Below are 16,492 nucleotides of genomic sequence, written 5' to 3'. Positions count from 1 at the left end.
CGGGTGTGCGAGCGCCTAAAGAGAACCATTTAAGGGATTATATGCAACACCCTTAAGTTATTCCCTTAGGTAAGGGGAAATCACCCCTTAAGTGTCATACGAACGGTCTGTTCACCACGGGGCACCAGTTGCACCCCCCCTAAGGACGGCCCTGTCTACACTAATATTTATATTTATTTATTTATTTTGTTTACACACATTTTCAACTAAAAGAAAACCTTGAGATATAATGTAACATTGTTGTGTATAATGGCTAATCATAAGCTTGTTCAGCTTGTTATTAAAAAATAACGTCTTTCTCCTTAAACGTAATTTAAATAAAGGAATATTCGTTATTTTATGAGCTTAAATATTCAAAAACAATATTTTTTTAAAAATGCCCATCCCTAATAATTATCATGTGACTTTCTGTAAATTCTTACAGAGACTTGGTATAGGTTTTGGATATTTAAAAATGTTTTTTTTGGGGGTGGGGTGGGGGTATTGTTTATGTATTGTATTGTTATCTGGTAGTTAGTAGTAGAGATGCTTAACCACTAAGCCATCTCAGCTTATATATTTTCGCTAGTTAATATTAGTTTTCAAGAATTGTTATAATTTAGTATATTATAAATATGGACAGTGTGCTTTTAAAATGAAGAAAATGTACATAATCAACTTAGGTTTTCATAATCATTCCCAATTTTTGTGGCTGACACAGTTCTCTTCTTAAAGTTCAAGTGATCCTAATATATAGTTGTGTGTTTAGGGCTGCACGATTAATCGAATGCGATTGTCATGCGCATTTTGTTAGTAAAGCCGGTTCCGTAATTAGCAGGAAATCATCATCACGTGCTTTCAGATGGAGCAGAATTTACTACACATAGCCGTAGTTCACTGACAAGTTAAAATCGTCTGATTTTTTTTGCACGATTATGAAATCGAAGAAATCGTTCGCGATAATGACAGCTGTTTGCATAGCTTCTCCGTGAACTATGGCTCTGTGAAGTAAATGCTTCTCCATCGGAAAGCATGTGAAAATACCACAGCCTTTGGATGGAGATTTACTGCTGATCACAGAACCGTGCTTCACTGAAAGATACGCATGACAATCGCAGCTTCTGTCGAATCGCGATCTCGATTCCATTTCGATTTATCATGCAGCCCTATGTGTGTTATAGACTTTATTTGATCAAAGACTGGCAGAGTGACTCATACACTTGTCAATTTGAGAGGATGTCGTTTCCTGTGCATTGTAGGCTAAAGGTCCTGAGATACCCGTCTGCGGAGTTACTTTTTCAAATAAGTAACTCCAGTTACTTTGTTTCCCACGTCTTGACTGACAGCTCATGTGTTGCCATGTTGAGAGAAATCGGTAGTAAGTGCAGAGGCGTTGTGTGCGCTGTGTAAACATGTTACTGTGTAAATATGAACAGTCAAATGCAAACTCGGAATATTATATAAACCTGCAATAATTAGATATGTTAAATAAGACAAATATCATTTATGTATTTAATCCCAATTTATTAACCAATGTCTTTGCTACTACCTTCGATGATCCAATTCAACCATACTAAGCAAAAATGACACATTTGTGTTTGATTTGTGTTATTGCTGAATAGTGTTGAACTTTCTACTCCTGCGTCATATTCTTCATGTAATTTGTTTGAGCTGCGCCCTCTACTGTACAGATGTGAATTTACATTTCTTTCAGCCTGAGGCGTATTCATTTCACTTTTGGTGTGAAGGGGCTTTTACATTTGTAAAAGAAGAACTTTTTATATTAAAAACAAACAAGAATGCCCTGCCCAGATTTAAAAAAGTAACTCAAAAGTAACGTAATGCATTACTTTCCATAAAAAGTAGCTAAGTAACGTAATTAGTTACTTTTTTAGGGAGTAATGCAATATTGTAATGCATTACTTTTAAAAGTAACTTTCCCCAACACTGGTCATGACAGATGTCATCGCTAGCGAGGACAGGCTTTCGCTTAATATCTCAGAACTCCATTTGGTAGAACTACACAAAGGACAAATCCGATGCTTGAGTTTTGAAGAAGATATTTTTAGGTCCGCGAAGATGCCGGGAGATGCGCAGGGATGCAGGACTTTTTTGTCGTGGGGTTCATAGACGGGATGAGCAATTAGAAGCCCGCTGAATGCTGCGCTTGCAATGTTGCCCCTTTTTACACAGACTGTATAAGAGAGAGAGAGGGAATTGGAGTGTCTCTCCCCCATCTAATAGGCTGTGTTTGTGTGTGTGTGTGTGTTTCATCTTGTGAAGGGAGTTGGAGAGAGCACATGAACACCAGTCTCAGTGCCAGCTGGTAAGTCCTCTAATAGCCTCTGTTATAATTGTCCTCTTGGCACAGGGCCACACACCAAAATCAATGAGAGTGAATGAATGTCTGTAACACTGCCTCCGTTTCGCTCACTGTTACACTAAGCATCAAGGTTGTTTCGATTCGTCCGTAGGGCAAACAGTCCTGCCCATCTTCTCGATTGTCACAAATTTTTATCCTCCACCAACCCTAGTTTTCCCAGAAAATTGCTTTTCAACAAGACCCTCCATTGAGTTTTTTTTTCTCCTCTTAGTCCCGTTTGGCCAAAATACTTTTTTGAACTTAAACAAGAGGTTCTTGCAGTGCAGAGTTGCAGAATCGCTCTGGGAATGCGAACTGAATAAAGCGTGTCTGTTTACTACCACCTGAGACATCATGAATCACGCCTCGAGAAGTGCATTTTTCCCTCAAACCACATTAGATACCGACTTGTGTTCCCCCTCGTGGTGGTATTGGATTAAGTCAACCGCAGAGCATCTTGCAAAATAAAGGTTAAATACATCAAATAGAAAAAAAAGTCTGCAAAACCTCTCTTGTTTGATTTCTCTAGACAGGCTGAAAGTTTCCTGGGACTCTCTTTCTGGTGAACTGGATCAATGATGGAATTGCAAACATTACAGGAGGCCCTGAAAGTGGAAATACAAGTCCATCAGGTAGGTTGTGGTTGAGAGATTTGAAACTTTTTATAAAATTAATTTGTACATTTTAGGTGAAATGAGTTTAATTTTAAAACGATGTATTTGTTTTAAAATATTTATATTTATGCCTTTAGCAGGTGCTTTTGTCCAAATATATAAAATCAAGAAAATTGAATAATCATGAATTATTAAATGCTTAATTTGTTATATTTTCAATATTACATTATTAAAAATTGTATAAGTGGACCAACTAATAATGATAGTAACTTTTACTTCTCATACTGTTTCACTACATTTTCTGTCTGGTTTATGAAAATGTGGATGGGACCGCTTTTTAAGTTTATTTTCTCTCTCACTATAATATATGTTAGACATTTGTATTACCTGATGTTATAGATGGTCATTTCAGTTAATAGCAGATATCCTGAAATATAATTAGGGGAAGAACAATTTTTTTTTAAGCTTACCCCACACTCTCAGGAAAAAAAAGGTACAAAAGCTGTCACTGGGGCGGTACCTTTTCAAAAGGCACACCTTTGTACCTAAACAGTCCATATTGGTACCTTAAAGGTACATATTAGTACCTAAAAGGTACAAAAGTGTACCTTTTGAAAAGGTACAGCCCCAGTGACAGCGTTTGTACCTTTTTTTTCTGAGAGTGCACTCTCCCCCATCTTTTTCACTTCTTTAATATATCTGTCCCTCAAAGATTGATGTTAAGTGGATCATCAACTGAAATTCACAATTTTCATATAAATGACACTTGTTCATTGCAAATGTAAAATGTTTGTTCCAAATTAACACATTAAACGTTGTCTCTACAAACCGTTGGTAGCTGGAGGACAGTTACCCTTACAGAAAGCCGTTGGCAGGCTGCCTGCCGCTCAGTCTGCTTTTGTTTGAGTATGAGGCAGGTGCAGTAGGCTGTAGTTCCACATGTGGCCTGTAGATGGCACACCATGTCTGTAACTCCCTCCAAAACTGATGGCAGAAGTTTTGACTGCAAATTCTTGTCTTCTTTTCTGTTGCCATAGAAACTTGTTGCCCAAATGAAGCAGGATCCACAGGTAAATATTCTTTATGGCGTTGCTCTTCAGAAATAATCCTCTGGTTTGTTTGAGAGCTTTAACATGATTGACGGCTGGCTGGGTATTATATTTTCTATACTAATAAGGCAGCTTGGTGGTGTGTATAAATATTTTATTAAACAAAGGTTCAGCAATTTCATGGTTTCAAAAAGAAGTGATTATTATGCTTATCTTTGCTCTTCATAGAACGCAGATCTGAAGAAACAACTTCACGAGCTCCAAGCGAAAATCACAGCTCTGAGTGAGAAACAGGTAAGAACTTTCACAGTCGTTGTGACGTCATTCACTGCTTCGGGTGCTGAAATGAATGTTTTTGAACAGTGAAACACATGAATTAAATGCTTGTTTGCCTACAAATATGTGTCAGTGAGCACTGGTTGATTGTGTGATTTGGGGTTGAAAAAAAGACACTGGATGACTTCATTAGGCTTTCTCTCTGTTTCATATACTTAGACATCAACTAATTCTACAAAATTAATGGTACAAAGGATATGCATTTAATGTACAGTTTATGACATGTATTTTATCCTGTTGTTGCCGGCAAAGAGGTTGACTGGAAATGTAGTTTTGTTTAGTTAAATATGATTATTTATGAACTTCTGATTTCAAGCAATGACGTGATTGTTTGATTTTGTGATGTTGAAACCGGTGCTGTTTTAGTATTATGTATTATAGTTTTTATTTGTTATTTATATTTCCAGTTTTCATTTTCATTTTAGTTGAATTTTTTGTTATCTGCTAAAATCTATTAATAGTGATTAATCGCATCCCAAATAAAATTAAAATAACACTGGTATTTTATTTATTTTTTTATTAATTGTCGAAACAGTGTCACAATGCAATAAAAATAATGTCACTATGCAACAAATAATAGTTCTAAAAATAAATCTATATTTTTCTTTTTGTATTCTATTTGAATTTGGAATAAAATATGACCTTCACATGATTTCATAAGATTCATTACATTTTTCCATAAGGCACGTGTGTCTGTGAGTGAATTGTGTCAGGTTGAAAGGTTGATGCTTCCTCAGATTCTTTTTCAATCCTGTCGGCTGTGAATACAGTTTGTCTGCCTTTGAATCTCAGTTCCATTCATATGAATTCTGTATAACTCTTTCTGCATCATGAATTTATATTTATGTGATTTTTAGCCTCGATGTGAGGCCCGCAGCTGGCACGGCGGTCTGTTGCGTATGTAAACTTTCTGCTTGTGAGTCTAAAGCCGCTACTATGTGATTGATCGTCCACTTAAAGAGAAAAATAGTTTTGTCAAAATTCATTTTGAGGAAGAGACTTTCATTTGATGTTGTGCTTAGCGCAAGGGCTTTGTTGAGCAATGTGTGTGTGGTTGCACTCTCAGAGGTGCGCTTTGGCTCCAGAGGACTCTGAGGCAGCAGAGTGTGTGAGATGAATTTCAATCACGTTTTTCTCGGCGTGTGTGTGTGTAGCGCTCAGTGGGCCTTTATAAAAGCATTTCCAGTGTTGTTAAGATGGTCTCGCACCTGAAGGGTCTTTTAAGACTGACTGAATAAAAGCCATGGCTTAGCTTCACACCCAGAACAAAGAAAACCAGGGAATTCGGTGATTAATGATCTATTATTAGAAACCGCTGCGACCAGATATAAACACAACATTGAAAAGACGAGATGGGAGGGAGGGGTGGGGGGGTATTTCCATTTTTATTTCTTGGAAAAAGTGCATATGTGTGTGTTCAGAACAATTTGTTTCTCTGTAATCACCATTTCCTCAAAATGTGACAGCGAATGGATGTATGATTTCCCAGTGATTTCTCTCTCTCTCTCTCTCTCTCTCTCTCTCTCTCTCTCTCTCTCTCTCTCAGAAAAAAGTGGTGGAGCAGTTGAGGAAGGAGTTGCTGGTGAAACAGGAGCCTGACTTGAAGCTGCAGACGCTCCCAGCAACCGCAGACGGTAAAACCGTGCTGCTGACGCCGGCCTGTCCCCCTTCACAGCTGCCCACAGGGCCTCCACACAACCAGGGGGCGCCACAGGTACCGCTTCACTCCCCGAACACCCACACAATTTGTAGACAAAATGTGTAGAACAGCGCTATACTCAGAGGTGATTTGCAGTGGAATATTTATTTAACACTGTTAAGACATTAATTCGATTCCTCTAGCGCAGCAAAAAATTAGCCGAATAGGTATTTGCACTTAGTGTAAATAGCATGTTGCTAAAAATACTGCTATTTTCACTTAGTGTAAATAGAATCCATTGCTAATACGAGATTTGAAAAGGGAGGGAAAAAAAGTTTGACCCGGGTTCGATCCCGTCAAAAAGCCAACGACACACACTTATCTATCTGCGCCACTGGAGCTGATGATTTATATCTTCTATATGACCGTATTTTCTATTCCATAGTAATGGCAATTCATACAAAACATTTAAACTGAGCTACTTTAATAGATTTGTCGTTGTGTTTTCTGACTTGTTCATTTGTTTTCGGATTTGTCGTTGTGTTTTCTGACTTGTTATTTTGTTTTCGAATTTGTCATTGTGTTTTCTGACTTGTTATAATGTATTCTGAATTGTTGTTGTGTTTTCTGAATTGTTCTTTTGTTTTTTAGACTTGCATTTGCGTTTGTAATGTTATTTTGTTTTCAGAATTGTGATTTGTTTTGCACTTCTCGGCCACCGTACGATTAGCTAGTTTACACAAAATGTTTATTGAAAAACAATTGCCGACTCATACGCGGTGCTCTATTCTAAAGGCACACTCTGTAATTGCAAACACACAAAGCTTTGAGTTTGTGAAAAATAAGGGCAGAGTGACCTTAGAATCTTATAAGGGTGTTATTTCTTAAATATGGCCATTTATATTTATAAACTGTTGAACTATGAATATAATTAAAATCCACACGAAGTGGCATTTGCAACCTTTTTTGTTTTTGTGATGTGGCATATTTCTAAGAAATTAAGGAGTAGGATTAAATTAATTTTATTAATATTATTTTGATATTTTTTTCTGTAATGCAGTGCATTTCTAAGTTAAACTATTCAACAAGAAATAATAATATGGTTGGACAATATTTTATCAATATTATTTATTACTTAATATTAATAAAATTGATGGCATTTGGGTGTTGCATACCAGAATAGAGCCAGACCTGCAATGCGGCTTCGTTAAATCAGTGGCTCAACAGCTAATTGGTGATTGGTTAACATTATCTAATAGCACTTGCTCTATAGCTCTCTAACATCAATGGAAAAGAAAAGTCATTTCAAGTTAATACATTTTGATGAAACGCAAGGACAGGCTATTTTTTTCTCACATGTACTGATAATTTGTACACAATAACAGCAGAAAAATGCACTTTAACATCTTTTATGTCTCCTCATCCTCATTCACTGCTTCCCTCAACCAACCTACCTCCTCGACTAGAAGACTCTCATCGTGACACCGGTCATAACTGCAAAGACTCTACCTCTCGTGCTGAAAGCTGCCACCTCCACCACGCCTGCTTCCATGGCAACACAACGCCCTACAGTCACCATGGTCACTGCCATCAGCAACCCCCCGAGACCCGGCGCCAATTCCGACTCCCAGAGCACACCAATCAACCTTCAGGTGGCCAGCAAGCTACCCAATCAGGATACAGATGCGGGCACACGGATTGTGTCCAAGAATGTTATCGTCGTGAGTGTGAATTGCTGCTAAAAATTCTTCCTCTTCACTTAGTGTTTCCATATAGCTTAAATATAACAATTTTAAATTGAGGTAGAAATGCCAGTCTGTGTTTTTGCATAGCTTGCTGTAGACTAGTCATAGTCAGACCCACTTTGCTTTGATGTGTTTAGAACAGGATGTTTATGTCTCCAGTTAGTATGAAGATTTGAAATGACTTTCTTTCTGACAATGAAGTGCTTGGCAGGGGTGTATGGTGACATACTTCTGTGATGTACCCAAATAGGGGATAGTTTCCTCTAAAAGCAGACAGTTTTGTGAATTTCTCTCGTCACCTGCTGAGTGCCCAATAAACGGCTGGTTTTGTCACAGGTGCAGGCCACCACCACCTCTGCCCAGCCTATCAGAGTTCCCCAGTTTGTCCCTCCTCCTAGATTGACGCCTCGACCCACCTTTCAGCCACAGGTGCGTCTCTGTTAGACCTGCCCCCTCCCCTTATGTATATGCAGTTCCACACTGACGCCACCAGAGGGACACACAACCTAGTTTCAGAGGCCTTGTGTCTGTAAAGCCTTTGTTTACAGAGACATTCTGATTCAAGATATTTTTAAACTTCTCACCTTGAAAGAGTTTTCAACATGGGAACTAAAATTGCTCGAACACAGTCACCCAAACTTCAAGATATCACTGTTCCACACCTAGAGACCCAAATTCTGCTTTTTTCCTCAATAAAACTGACGCTCACCTTCTCCTTCCCAGCACTGGCTGTTGCTGTGATACTGTCTGCTCACATTTTTTTTTTTCTCTTTGCTTTAGGGTGCTTACACACTAGATTGTATGCTCTGTTAGAGAATGCTACAAGTCTGTTGATTATTGTTAAAGGGGTCATATGATGTTGCTAAAAAGAACATTATTTTGGTATTTGGTGTAATGAAATGTGTTTATGCGGTTTAAGGTTCAAAAAACACATTTTCCACATACTGTACATTATTGTTTCTCCTCTATGCCCCGCCTTTCTGAAACGCGTCGATTTTTACAAAGCTCATCGGTCTGAAAAGCGAGGTGTGCTCTGATTGGCCAGCTATCTAGTGCGTTTTGATTGGCTCTGGTGTAGACACGGTGTTTGAGAGTAAGACAGCGTGTTGCTGTTTGTTCCTTTGTAACAATGCTGTTGCTTCAGTTGCAGCTTTTTATTTCTGCTTTTGTTCTTTTGATATTTGCTTTGGCTGACCCTATCATTAATCCCTCACTCCCTTAAAGACTGACAGTATATCACCTTTTACCTCAAAAAGGTACGTAATTCTAAAGTGAGCTCAGATGAATCCACCTTAACTCATCATTTACTTACTCTTATGTTGTTTCAAACCTGTATGACTTACTTTTTTCTGTGCAACACAAAAGAGGATAGTCACTGTTTTAAAAAGTCCATCCAAAAAATGTCAGAGAGGTCCAATGTCCAAATGTGTACAGACAAAAACAATTGAAACATTCTTCAAAATGTATTCTTTTGTGTTCTGCAGAAGAAAATCATACAGGTTTGGAATGACATAAGGGTGAGTAAATGATGACCTAATTTGGGGGTGAACTATGTCTTTATGGCAGGGGTGGACATCTCTGGCCCTCAAAGTCTACTGTTCTGCAGAGCTTAGGTTCAATCCCAATCCTGAACAAGCTAATCAAGGTCTTTAACTCTTTAGGATTACTAAAAAGTTACAGGCAGGTGAGTTTGATCAGGATTGGAGATAAACTCTGCAGGAAAGTGGACACTGAGTTGCCCACTCCTGCTCCTGGTTTGTTATGGTGTTCCTAAATTGAGCTCTGCACACATTTTCATCCACTTTTAAACTAGTCACTGAGGGGTGAACCAGAGTTCAGTGTTGGCATTACTTACAGCTGAGGTTGCCACTTAACACAAAAGAGCATGGATGTTAGGGGCATGGCAACAGTGGCTTTCATGATCGATTGGTATGGCAAGCCAGGGTCTGCTTTCTGACCCAACCCCATTCCACCATTGCACAGGTTCGACCAAAACCCCCCACGCCCATCAATGTGCCCATCGCTCCAGCTCCTCCTCCCATGGTCGCGGCTCCTCTAATCCAGCGGCCCCTGATGCTCACCACCAAGCTGATGTCATCTCTGCCTGCCTCTGCTGGGCCCATTCATCAGGTGCACATCGTGAACGGACAACAGTGCGCCACCATTGACAAGACCACGACTGCAGTCACGAGTGGCACCACGCAAGTCACAGGCATTGTCATCAGTCCTGCCCAGACACTTCAGATCAGCAACCTTAACTCAGACTTGAAGGTGCGAGCACCCATTTTTATTAGCTTGATTGTTTGCTCCAGACATAAGTTTTTAGCTGTTGCTCTTGCTCTAAGAATCAAACATTCAGCTGACTGGAGTGCTTTCCTTGTTTGTTGTTCTCTACATCAGACTGTGAAACCACAGGGAGGACCAGAACAGGTGGTCACGAGTACACCACCCTCATCCTCTCCTCCAGCTAAAGTCAAACGTGAGGAGAACCCACAGGTACTGTGCACCTTCACAGAGGTAACAAAACCATCATGTCTACAAATTTTGTCTGAATCCTAAATAATAAATTGTTACATTTTCTTCCTTCAGAAGCTTGCCTTTATGGTGTCTCTCGGGTTGGTGACACATGACCATCTTGAAGGTAAGTCGTCCCACTGGTGTCAATGCTGCACTGAGGCTTTCCACAAAATTAAAGTTATAAGCACAGGTTGTTTTGTAACCAGATGTGCATGGGATGTCCTTTCTCTCCAGAGATTCAGAGCAGAAGACAAGAACGTAAGAGGAGAACAACAGCCAACCCAGTGTACAGTGGAGCAGTGTTTGAACCTGAGGTACAGACGAATGTTCTGTAGTACTCTCCTCCTTCTGGTCTGATTTTGAGAGCTTAGATTGTACTTCCACAACTCAGCTCTAACATTCTGATTTCTTTCATACATCTCAGAGGAAAAAGAGTGCCGTCACTTACTTGAACACTCCACTGCATCAAGGCACGAGGAAGAGAGGTCTGTACCTGCCTGTCTTAGTTGCTCAAGTTGATGTATTGTAGCCCTGCTGCTTCTATGTACCACCTAACAGACACCTCTCTGCTTTCTCTTGCAATTCTGCTTTGTGTCTTTGCTAGGGTTTGATCTCTCTGCAGACCTACAGTGTTTCAGTAGACCTAAAAATTGGCCTATAAAAGTGGTGGTTGAGGAACTGCTCCCCCAGTTTGTGTAGTTTTCAGTGATGGAGAATTTGGCTTGTTTTGGACATGTTAGCATTTGACTTGAGACTCCAAAATCAGAGACTTGTGAACAATGTCAGTAGTCAGTAGGCTTACAGGGAGAAATATATCCTCTCATTGTTGCTTCACTTCAGATTTGAGTCTCTTGTGTGCTCTTTGCAATAATTTTTCTTTGTGAATATCTTGTTGTTTGCTGTTGAATTCTAGAGCAGTGCTTCAACATAATGAATTTAGATAGATTTGGCCTTTAAAGACTTGACTTGATCTTCACCCTAAAGACTTAAGCAGTTTCTTAAGCTTGGCTTTGAAAAACTTGACTTGGTCTTCACTACAAAGACTTGGGGATTGACTAGCTTGGCCTTGAAAGACTTGATATGAACTCCACCTCAGACTTGAGGGTTGACTTGTGGACGGTTGCATAAACTGTTTAGACTAGTCTTCTTAATTTAGACACCTATTTTTTTTTTTCTGCAAGTCAGTTACATAAAAACTTAGATTGGTCTAATTTGAATCTGAAAAGTAAGACTGATAACCACTTGGTTAACTGCTAGTTGGTCAAACTAGTTCTTAAGACACAGTCTTAACGTGGTGACTGTTTATGCAACTGGCCCTTGGGTTTTTATTCTTGAAAGACCTGACTAGGACTTGAGCACTGGCTTGAGTTGGTTGAGTTTGCATTGAGAAATGTATCGAGATTTGAGATCTCAGCTTAGACTTTCTCTCTTAAGCTCTTTTCACTCTTTCTTTCGCTCTTTCTATTGCTCATTACTTTTCAAATTCCCTGCATGCTGCTGTGGTCGTCTGTTGCACTAACTGCTTTTTGTGACCCTCCCTTCCATTTCTCCTTTGCTCTCTCCCTCCTTTCCTTTGTTTCCATGCTAGCCAATGAGGATCCCCTCTCTAAGGTATGTTGCAACCAGAAAATGCCATTATTTTATTTCATCTTTGTGTTTTTTTTTCTTTCTTTTCCCCTTTTCCTCCTCCTCCATTTTTTCTGTTCCTTTTGGTTTTGTTCTTTTTTGTTTGTTTTTCTTTTCTTGTCTGTCTCATTTCACTCAGGTCGCCCTCCCAAATACAGCACCACCACCAGCAGCACAGCGGTGCCGGAGCTGGGCTGCAACCCCCTGCTCTCCCCCACCAGCAGCCTTCCCGCCTCCCCAGCCCCTGAGCGGCCTGACACGGGGGGCTTTCCCCTCTCTGTCCACCCTCATTCTGTCCCCCAGCCCAGCCCCAGCTCCGGGGATGTAAGTAGCCACCTGCCAAGTCTGGGTGACCATGTTGTTGAAAGCCCCCACAATTATTATTGTTCTAGTAGAGTTCTCTACACCACAGGCTGCCCCTACCCCCAAAACCCTTCACTGCATTCATCCTGTACACCTCAAAGTGTACCGGAGCAAGGTATCTTCTGTTAAAGAGTCCCGCATCCACCCTGGAAAGAGAAAGACTGACCTACCAGCACTGTCATTCATGTGTTTATTTGTTGTATTTGTTGAAATGGAGCCAGCAGTCTTACAAAGTGAACAGTCTTTCTCTACTTCCCACACAAATATCAGGCCTGAAGTAATTACAGTATAGTATTTTAAAAATCCTTACACATCTTAGCATTTAAGCCAAAATACCCATTACTCATAATCACATGATACATTTTCAATAGTGATTAATTTCCAATAATCCCAATAATAGTAGTAGTAATAAAACTACGAGCTAAATATCCAGTTCCCTGTCTAATTGAACAATCCAGTCACCAGTGAGCCACTAGACAAATACCTTCAATCAGCAGTCAGTTCCTCTCCTCCCCGCCTTTCCCGCTGTCATTTGATTGGTCTGGAACAGAAGGGGGCGGTGGTACTGACACCTGCCGTTCTTCCCGACAGGGAGACATCCATGAGGATTTCTGCACTGTGTGCAGACGCAGTGGACAGTTGCTCATGTGTGACACATGTTCGCGCGTCTACCACCTCGACTGCTTGGACCCACCCCTCAAAAACATTCCCAAAGGCATGTGGATCTGTCCTAAATGTCAAGACCAGGTAAATAATAGCAGCACAACGAGCCCTTGGCCACTCCTTTCCCAGGCCAGTCAGTGATGTCTCCTTTTAACTGGAATTCATCCTTTAAAGCACACACACACTTTTATATAATTAGAAATGGAAGACTGACTGAGAGATCAAACTCCCCTTTCCCTGCCAAAAATGTACACAAAAGTGTATATTTGTCTCCCCTTACACAAAATGAGTTTCTTCAGGCATTAAGGCTGTTTCATCCTTTGTAAGCTCTCACATGGTTCGGTATTGATTGTGCCTTTTTTCCACCCATCATGTAAGTGCAAGACAGCATCAAGCACTCCCATTGAAGTTCTGTTGTTCATCACTGTTGCCATATACAATTGATCTCAGTTTCTTTCATGGCTTTCCAGAGGTCAAATGAGCACAGCACTGGTCTGTTATTGAGAGAATTTCTTTTACAGATTCTGAAGAAGGAAGAGGCCATTCCATGGCCAGGAACCTTAGCAATCGTCCATTCCTACATTGCTTACAAAGAAGGTAGAGATATTTTGATTTTCAATTGTAGAATTTTGTACCCCAATTTTACAGTTTAACTCTAAAAAAGTAAGTTCTTTATTATTTATTATTTAGGTAACACTTTAGAATAGGGAACACATACTCACTATTAATGAAGGGTTTTCCCTAAACAAACTCCTAATTTGCTGCTTACTAATAGTTAGTAAGGTTGATGTTAAGTTTAGGTATGGGATGGATTAAGGGATCTAAAATACAGTCATGCAGAATAAGGCATTAATATGCACTTTATAAGTACTAATAAACAGCCAATATGCTAGTAATATGCATGCTAATAAGCAACTAATCAATAGCTAAAATTTTGTCCTTAATATAAAGTGTTACCATTATTTATAACCAAATGCATACATCTATGTTATAGCCCATTATTACATTTATGGGTGTTTTGTCCCTGTCCAACAGCGAAAGAAGAAGAGAAGCAGAAGTTAATGAAATGGAGTGCCGAACTAAAGCTGGAACGAGAGCAACTAGAACAGAGAGTGAAACAGCTCAGCAACTCTATAACAGTGAGTTATTTATTTATTTTTCTCTTTAACTGGAGCTTTTCCGGATACAAGATTAATTATACAATTGTTCTACGTCTCTGTGAAGGGATGTTTGCCTCAGAAAACCAATTTTAAGACTAACATTCAGCTTTGCAAATATTCAATATGGCTTGTCACACTGTATACATAGTTCTATCATGAGAACTCTCTGAAGATTTTAGCATGGTAATGGATATGACAATGTTAATGTATTTGGTCTTGGTGGAATAGATCTGCTACGCTGCTGCTGAATTGCTGCTGCTGTTGGTTATAGCTGTATTAGTAGATTATTGCTGCTGCTGCTGCAAGAAAGTACAGGAACTTGCTACTGCCAATACATAAGCCGATATTAATAACCCCTAGCAGATCTATACAGGTGGAGCTGGGGAAGGTGGAGGGTTTCAGAGGAACTGAAAGCGTGCTGCGAACTGCTCTAGTGAATGCTATCCAGCCATTTAAATTAAAAGTAATAACAAGCTCATTGGCTGCATATGCAACATGAACCAATCAGCTTGTGACAAGTAATTTAATGCTAAGAATATCATCATTTACGTTAAGGACCCATCAGCCTGAGCCATCTAGGGTTTCATGACAGAACTTGGTATTTCTTCTTTTCTGTTTAATGACTGTTAGTTGTATTCCTAATGTTAATGTACTTTTTTAACAAGTTGTGTTTGTTATATAATGCTGTATTCCTTTTATTCAACAGAAATGCATGGAGACCAAGAACAGCATACTTGCCCGTCAGAAGGAGATGCAGGTCTCTCTGGACAAGGTAAAACACCTGGTCCGCCTCATCCAGAGCTTTAACTTGATTCAGCCCATGGAGACGGACATCCTACAGGATTCTAAACAGGACTTCACAGAGTTAGGGAGCATCAAAGACTCAAAGGATGCTACACAAATGTGTGTGCAGGAGAGTCCCACCGAGCCTAGTGTGCAAGTACCAGTCGCCGTAGCAGTTCCCGAAGTGAAGGCAGAGCCAGAGGTGGGCGAAATGGCAGAGCCAGCGGCCGCAGTCACACCTGAGGCTGCGTCAGGTGAATCGGGAGTTAGTGTCCCGGAAGTTCCCAAAACCACAGTTGGCGAGGAGATGATAGATACAGCAAAAATGGCGGAGCCTGTGGAATCGCCTCAGGCCAGGGACGTAAAGACTAATGGAGGAATGGACTGTGTTTGTACCGGCTTGAACCCAGAAGAAGAGAAGGGTGCTGTCGATGCCGCAGACTCGGCGGACTCTGAGAACATTCCTCCCAATGACAGCAGTTGTGTAGCGGATGCTGGGAAGATGGAAGTAGAGCTGCAGGAAGATAGAAGTCATGGCGTGAACACCAACAACGGCAAAACCTCAGAACCTTCTCAGCAGGCTTTGCCAGCCCCTCTAAGCAGCGTGGATAACCCCAAATAGTTCTCAGTCTCACACTAAACACACATCACCAAAACATTTAAACAGATTTCCTATTGCACCTTGGACTGGTGCACAAAGTTGCCAATCTATACATATATCCAAATAAATGTTGTTGTTTTTTTTATTTTCTTTCTTTTCCCTTTACTTTTTTTTTTATTGGTAAAACTGTGTCAACAGTACTTCTACATCCAAGGCAAACTAGTCTTGGTTCTTGTAGACTAATAGAGCCCAAACTTGTGGGTGAAAAGGGTGATTTACAAAAGAGTGTCATGCCAATTATTAGATTATTAAAAAACAAAAATAGTAGTTTAATAATATTAATAATTATTATTATTATAATGATGATGGTGATAAAGATGATGGATGATTTATCAGATCAGACCAGTGTGTGCCTCCAACATGGGGTTTGTTTCATAGGTTGTCTTAGTTGTCTTCTCCTCGAGAGGAGAAAGGCAGGGCAGACGTGTCCAAAGACTGCATGACTAAGCCCACACCCTGTGCACCTCCAGCCAGAGTGGACCGGCAATACCAAAAGCTTCTCTTTCCAAACATGACAAAAAAAATCAACGCATCAGTATTCGCCAGTGGCAAGGCAGAGGTTTAGAATCCTGTTGTTGGCGTGGGTTAGACTAAATCAGGACTGCCTATAGAAACCCCTCTAATTTCTCTCCTCCACTCTACATCTTGTCTGCATTTCCCAGTTAGCTGTAGAAGTGTCCCGTCTCCATGTCATCTCAGGCTAATCAGTGGTAGAGCGCATGGCAAAGCCTCTCAAGATCTTTGACAAAGGGCTGGAAGAGGAAGCTACACCAGAAGTCACATCTCGGTAACTGCAACAAATCATGCGTGATAGATTAGTCTGAAAAACGGTGTTGGTTCTGTGTATTGAATGAGTCTCGTTCTAAAGTCAGTATTTAAACAGATTTCCTATTGCACCTTGGACTGGTGCACAAAGTTGCCAATCTATACATATATCCAAATAAATGTTGTTGTTTTTTTTATTTTCTTTCTTTTCCCTTTACTTTTTTTTTTAT

The 16,492-nt window shown here is 40.1% G+C and overlaps 1 protein-coding gene across 6 annotated transcripts in view; it reads left to right on the top strand.

Annotated features, from left to right (window-relative positions):
- phf21ab (PHD finger protein 21Ab) overlaps positions 1 to 15,750 on the top strand; it is a 21,674-nt gene extending 5,924 nt beyond the window's left edge. For 3 of the 6 annotated variants that reach the window (XM_016462734.1, XM_016462732.1, XM_016462733.1), the window contains exons 2-17: positions 2,871 to 2,973; positions 3,993 to 4,025; positions 4,233 to 4,298; positions 5,887 to 6,054; positions 7,446 to 7,700; positions 8,061 to 8,153; positions 9,708 to 9,995; positions 10,125 to 10,220; positions 10,314 to 10,365; positions 10,476 to 10,555; positions 10,666 to 10,726; positions 12,007 to 12,191; positions 12,822 to 12,977; positions 13,415 to 13,490; positions 13,929 to 14,032; positions 14,760 to 15,749. In XM_016462734.1, coding sequence (XP_016318220.1) covers positions 2,917 to 2,973; positions 3,993 to 4,025; positions 4,233 to 4,298; positions 5,887 to 6,054; positions 7,446 to 7,700; positions 8,061 to 8,153; positions 9,708 to 9,995; positions 10,125 to 10,220; positions 10,314 to 10,365; positions 10,476 to 10,555; positions 10,666 to 10,726; positions 12,007 to 12,191; positions 12,822 to 12,977; positions 13,415 to 13,490; positions 13,929 to 14,032; positions 14,760 to 15,458 — 2,469 coding nt within the window. In that variant the 5' untranslated portion in view covers positions 2,871 to 2,916 and the 3' untranslated portion in view covers positions 15,459 to 15,749. Of the gene's footprint in view, positions 1 to 2,870; positions 2,974 to 3,992; positions 4,026 to 4,232; positions 4,299 to 5,886; positions 6,055 to 7,445; positions 7,701 to 8,060; positions 8,154 to 9,707; positions 9,996 to 10,124; positions 10,221 to 10,313; positions 10,366 to 10,475; positions 10,556 to 10,665; positions 10,727 to 12,006; positions 12,192 to 12,821; positions 12,978 to 13,414; positions 13,491 to 13,928; positions 14,033 to 14,759 lie in introns of all 6 variants that reach the window. The other 3 variants (XM_016462735.1, XM_016462736.1, XM_016462737.1) reach the window with 3 other exon arrangements.
- The last annotated feature ends 742 nt before the right edge of the window (positions 15,751 to 16,492 follow it).

This window comes from Sinocyclocheilus anshuiensis, unplaced genomic scaffold (genome assembly GCF_001515605.1).
Source record: "Sinocyclocheilus anshuiensis isolate Anshui unplaced genomic scaffold, SAMN03320099.WGS_v1.1 scaffold624, whole genome shotgun sequence".
Classification (NCBI taxonomy): Eukaryota; Metazoa; Chordata; class Actinopteri; order Cypriniformes; family Cyprinidae; genus Sinocyclocheilus; species Sinocyclocheilus anshuiensis.
Note: the sequence above shows the minus strand (reverse complement) of the source record. Positions and strands in the feature narration are given on the sequence as shown.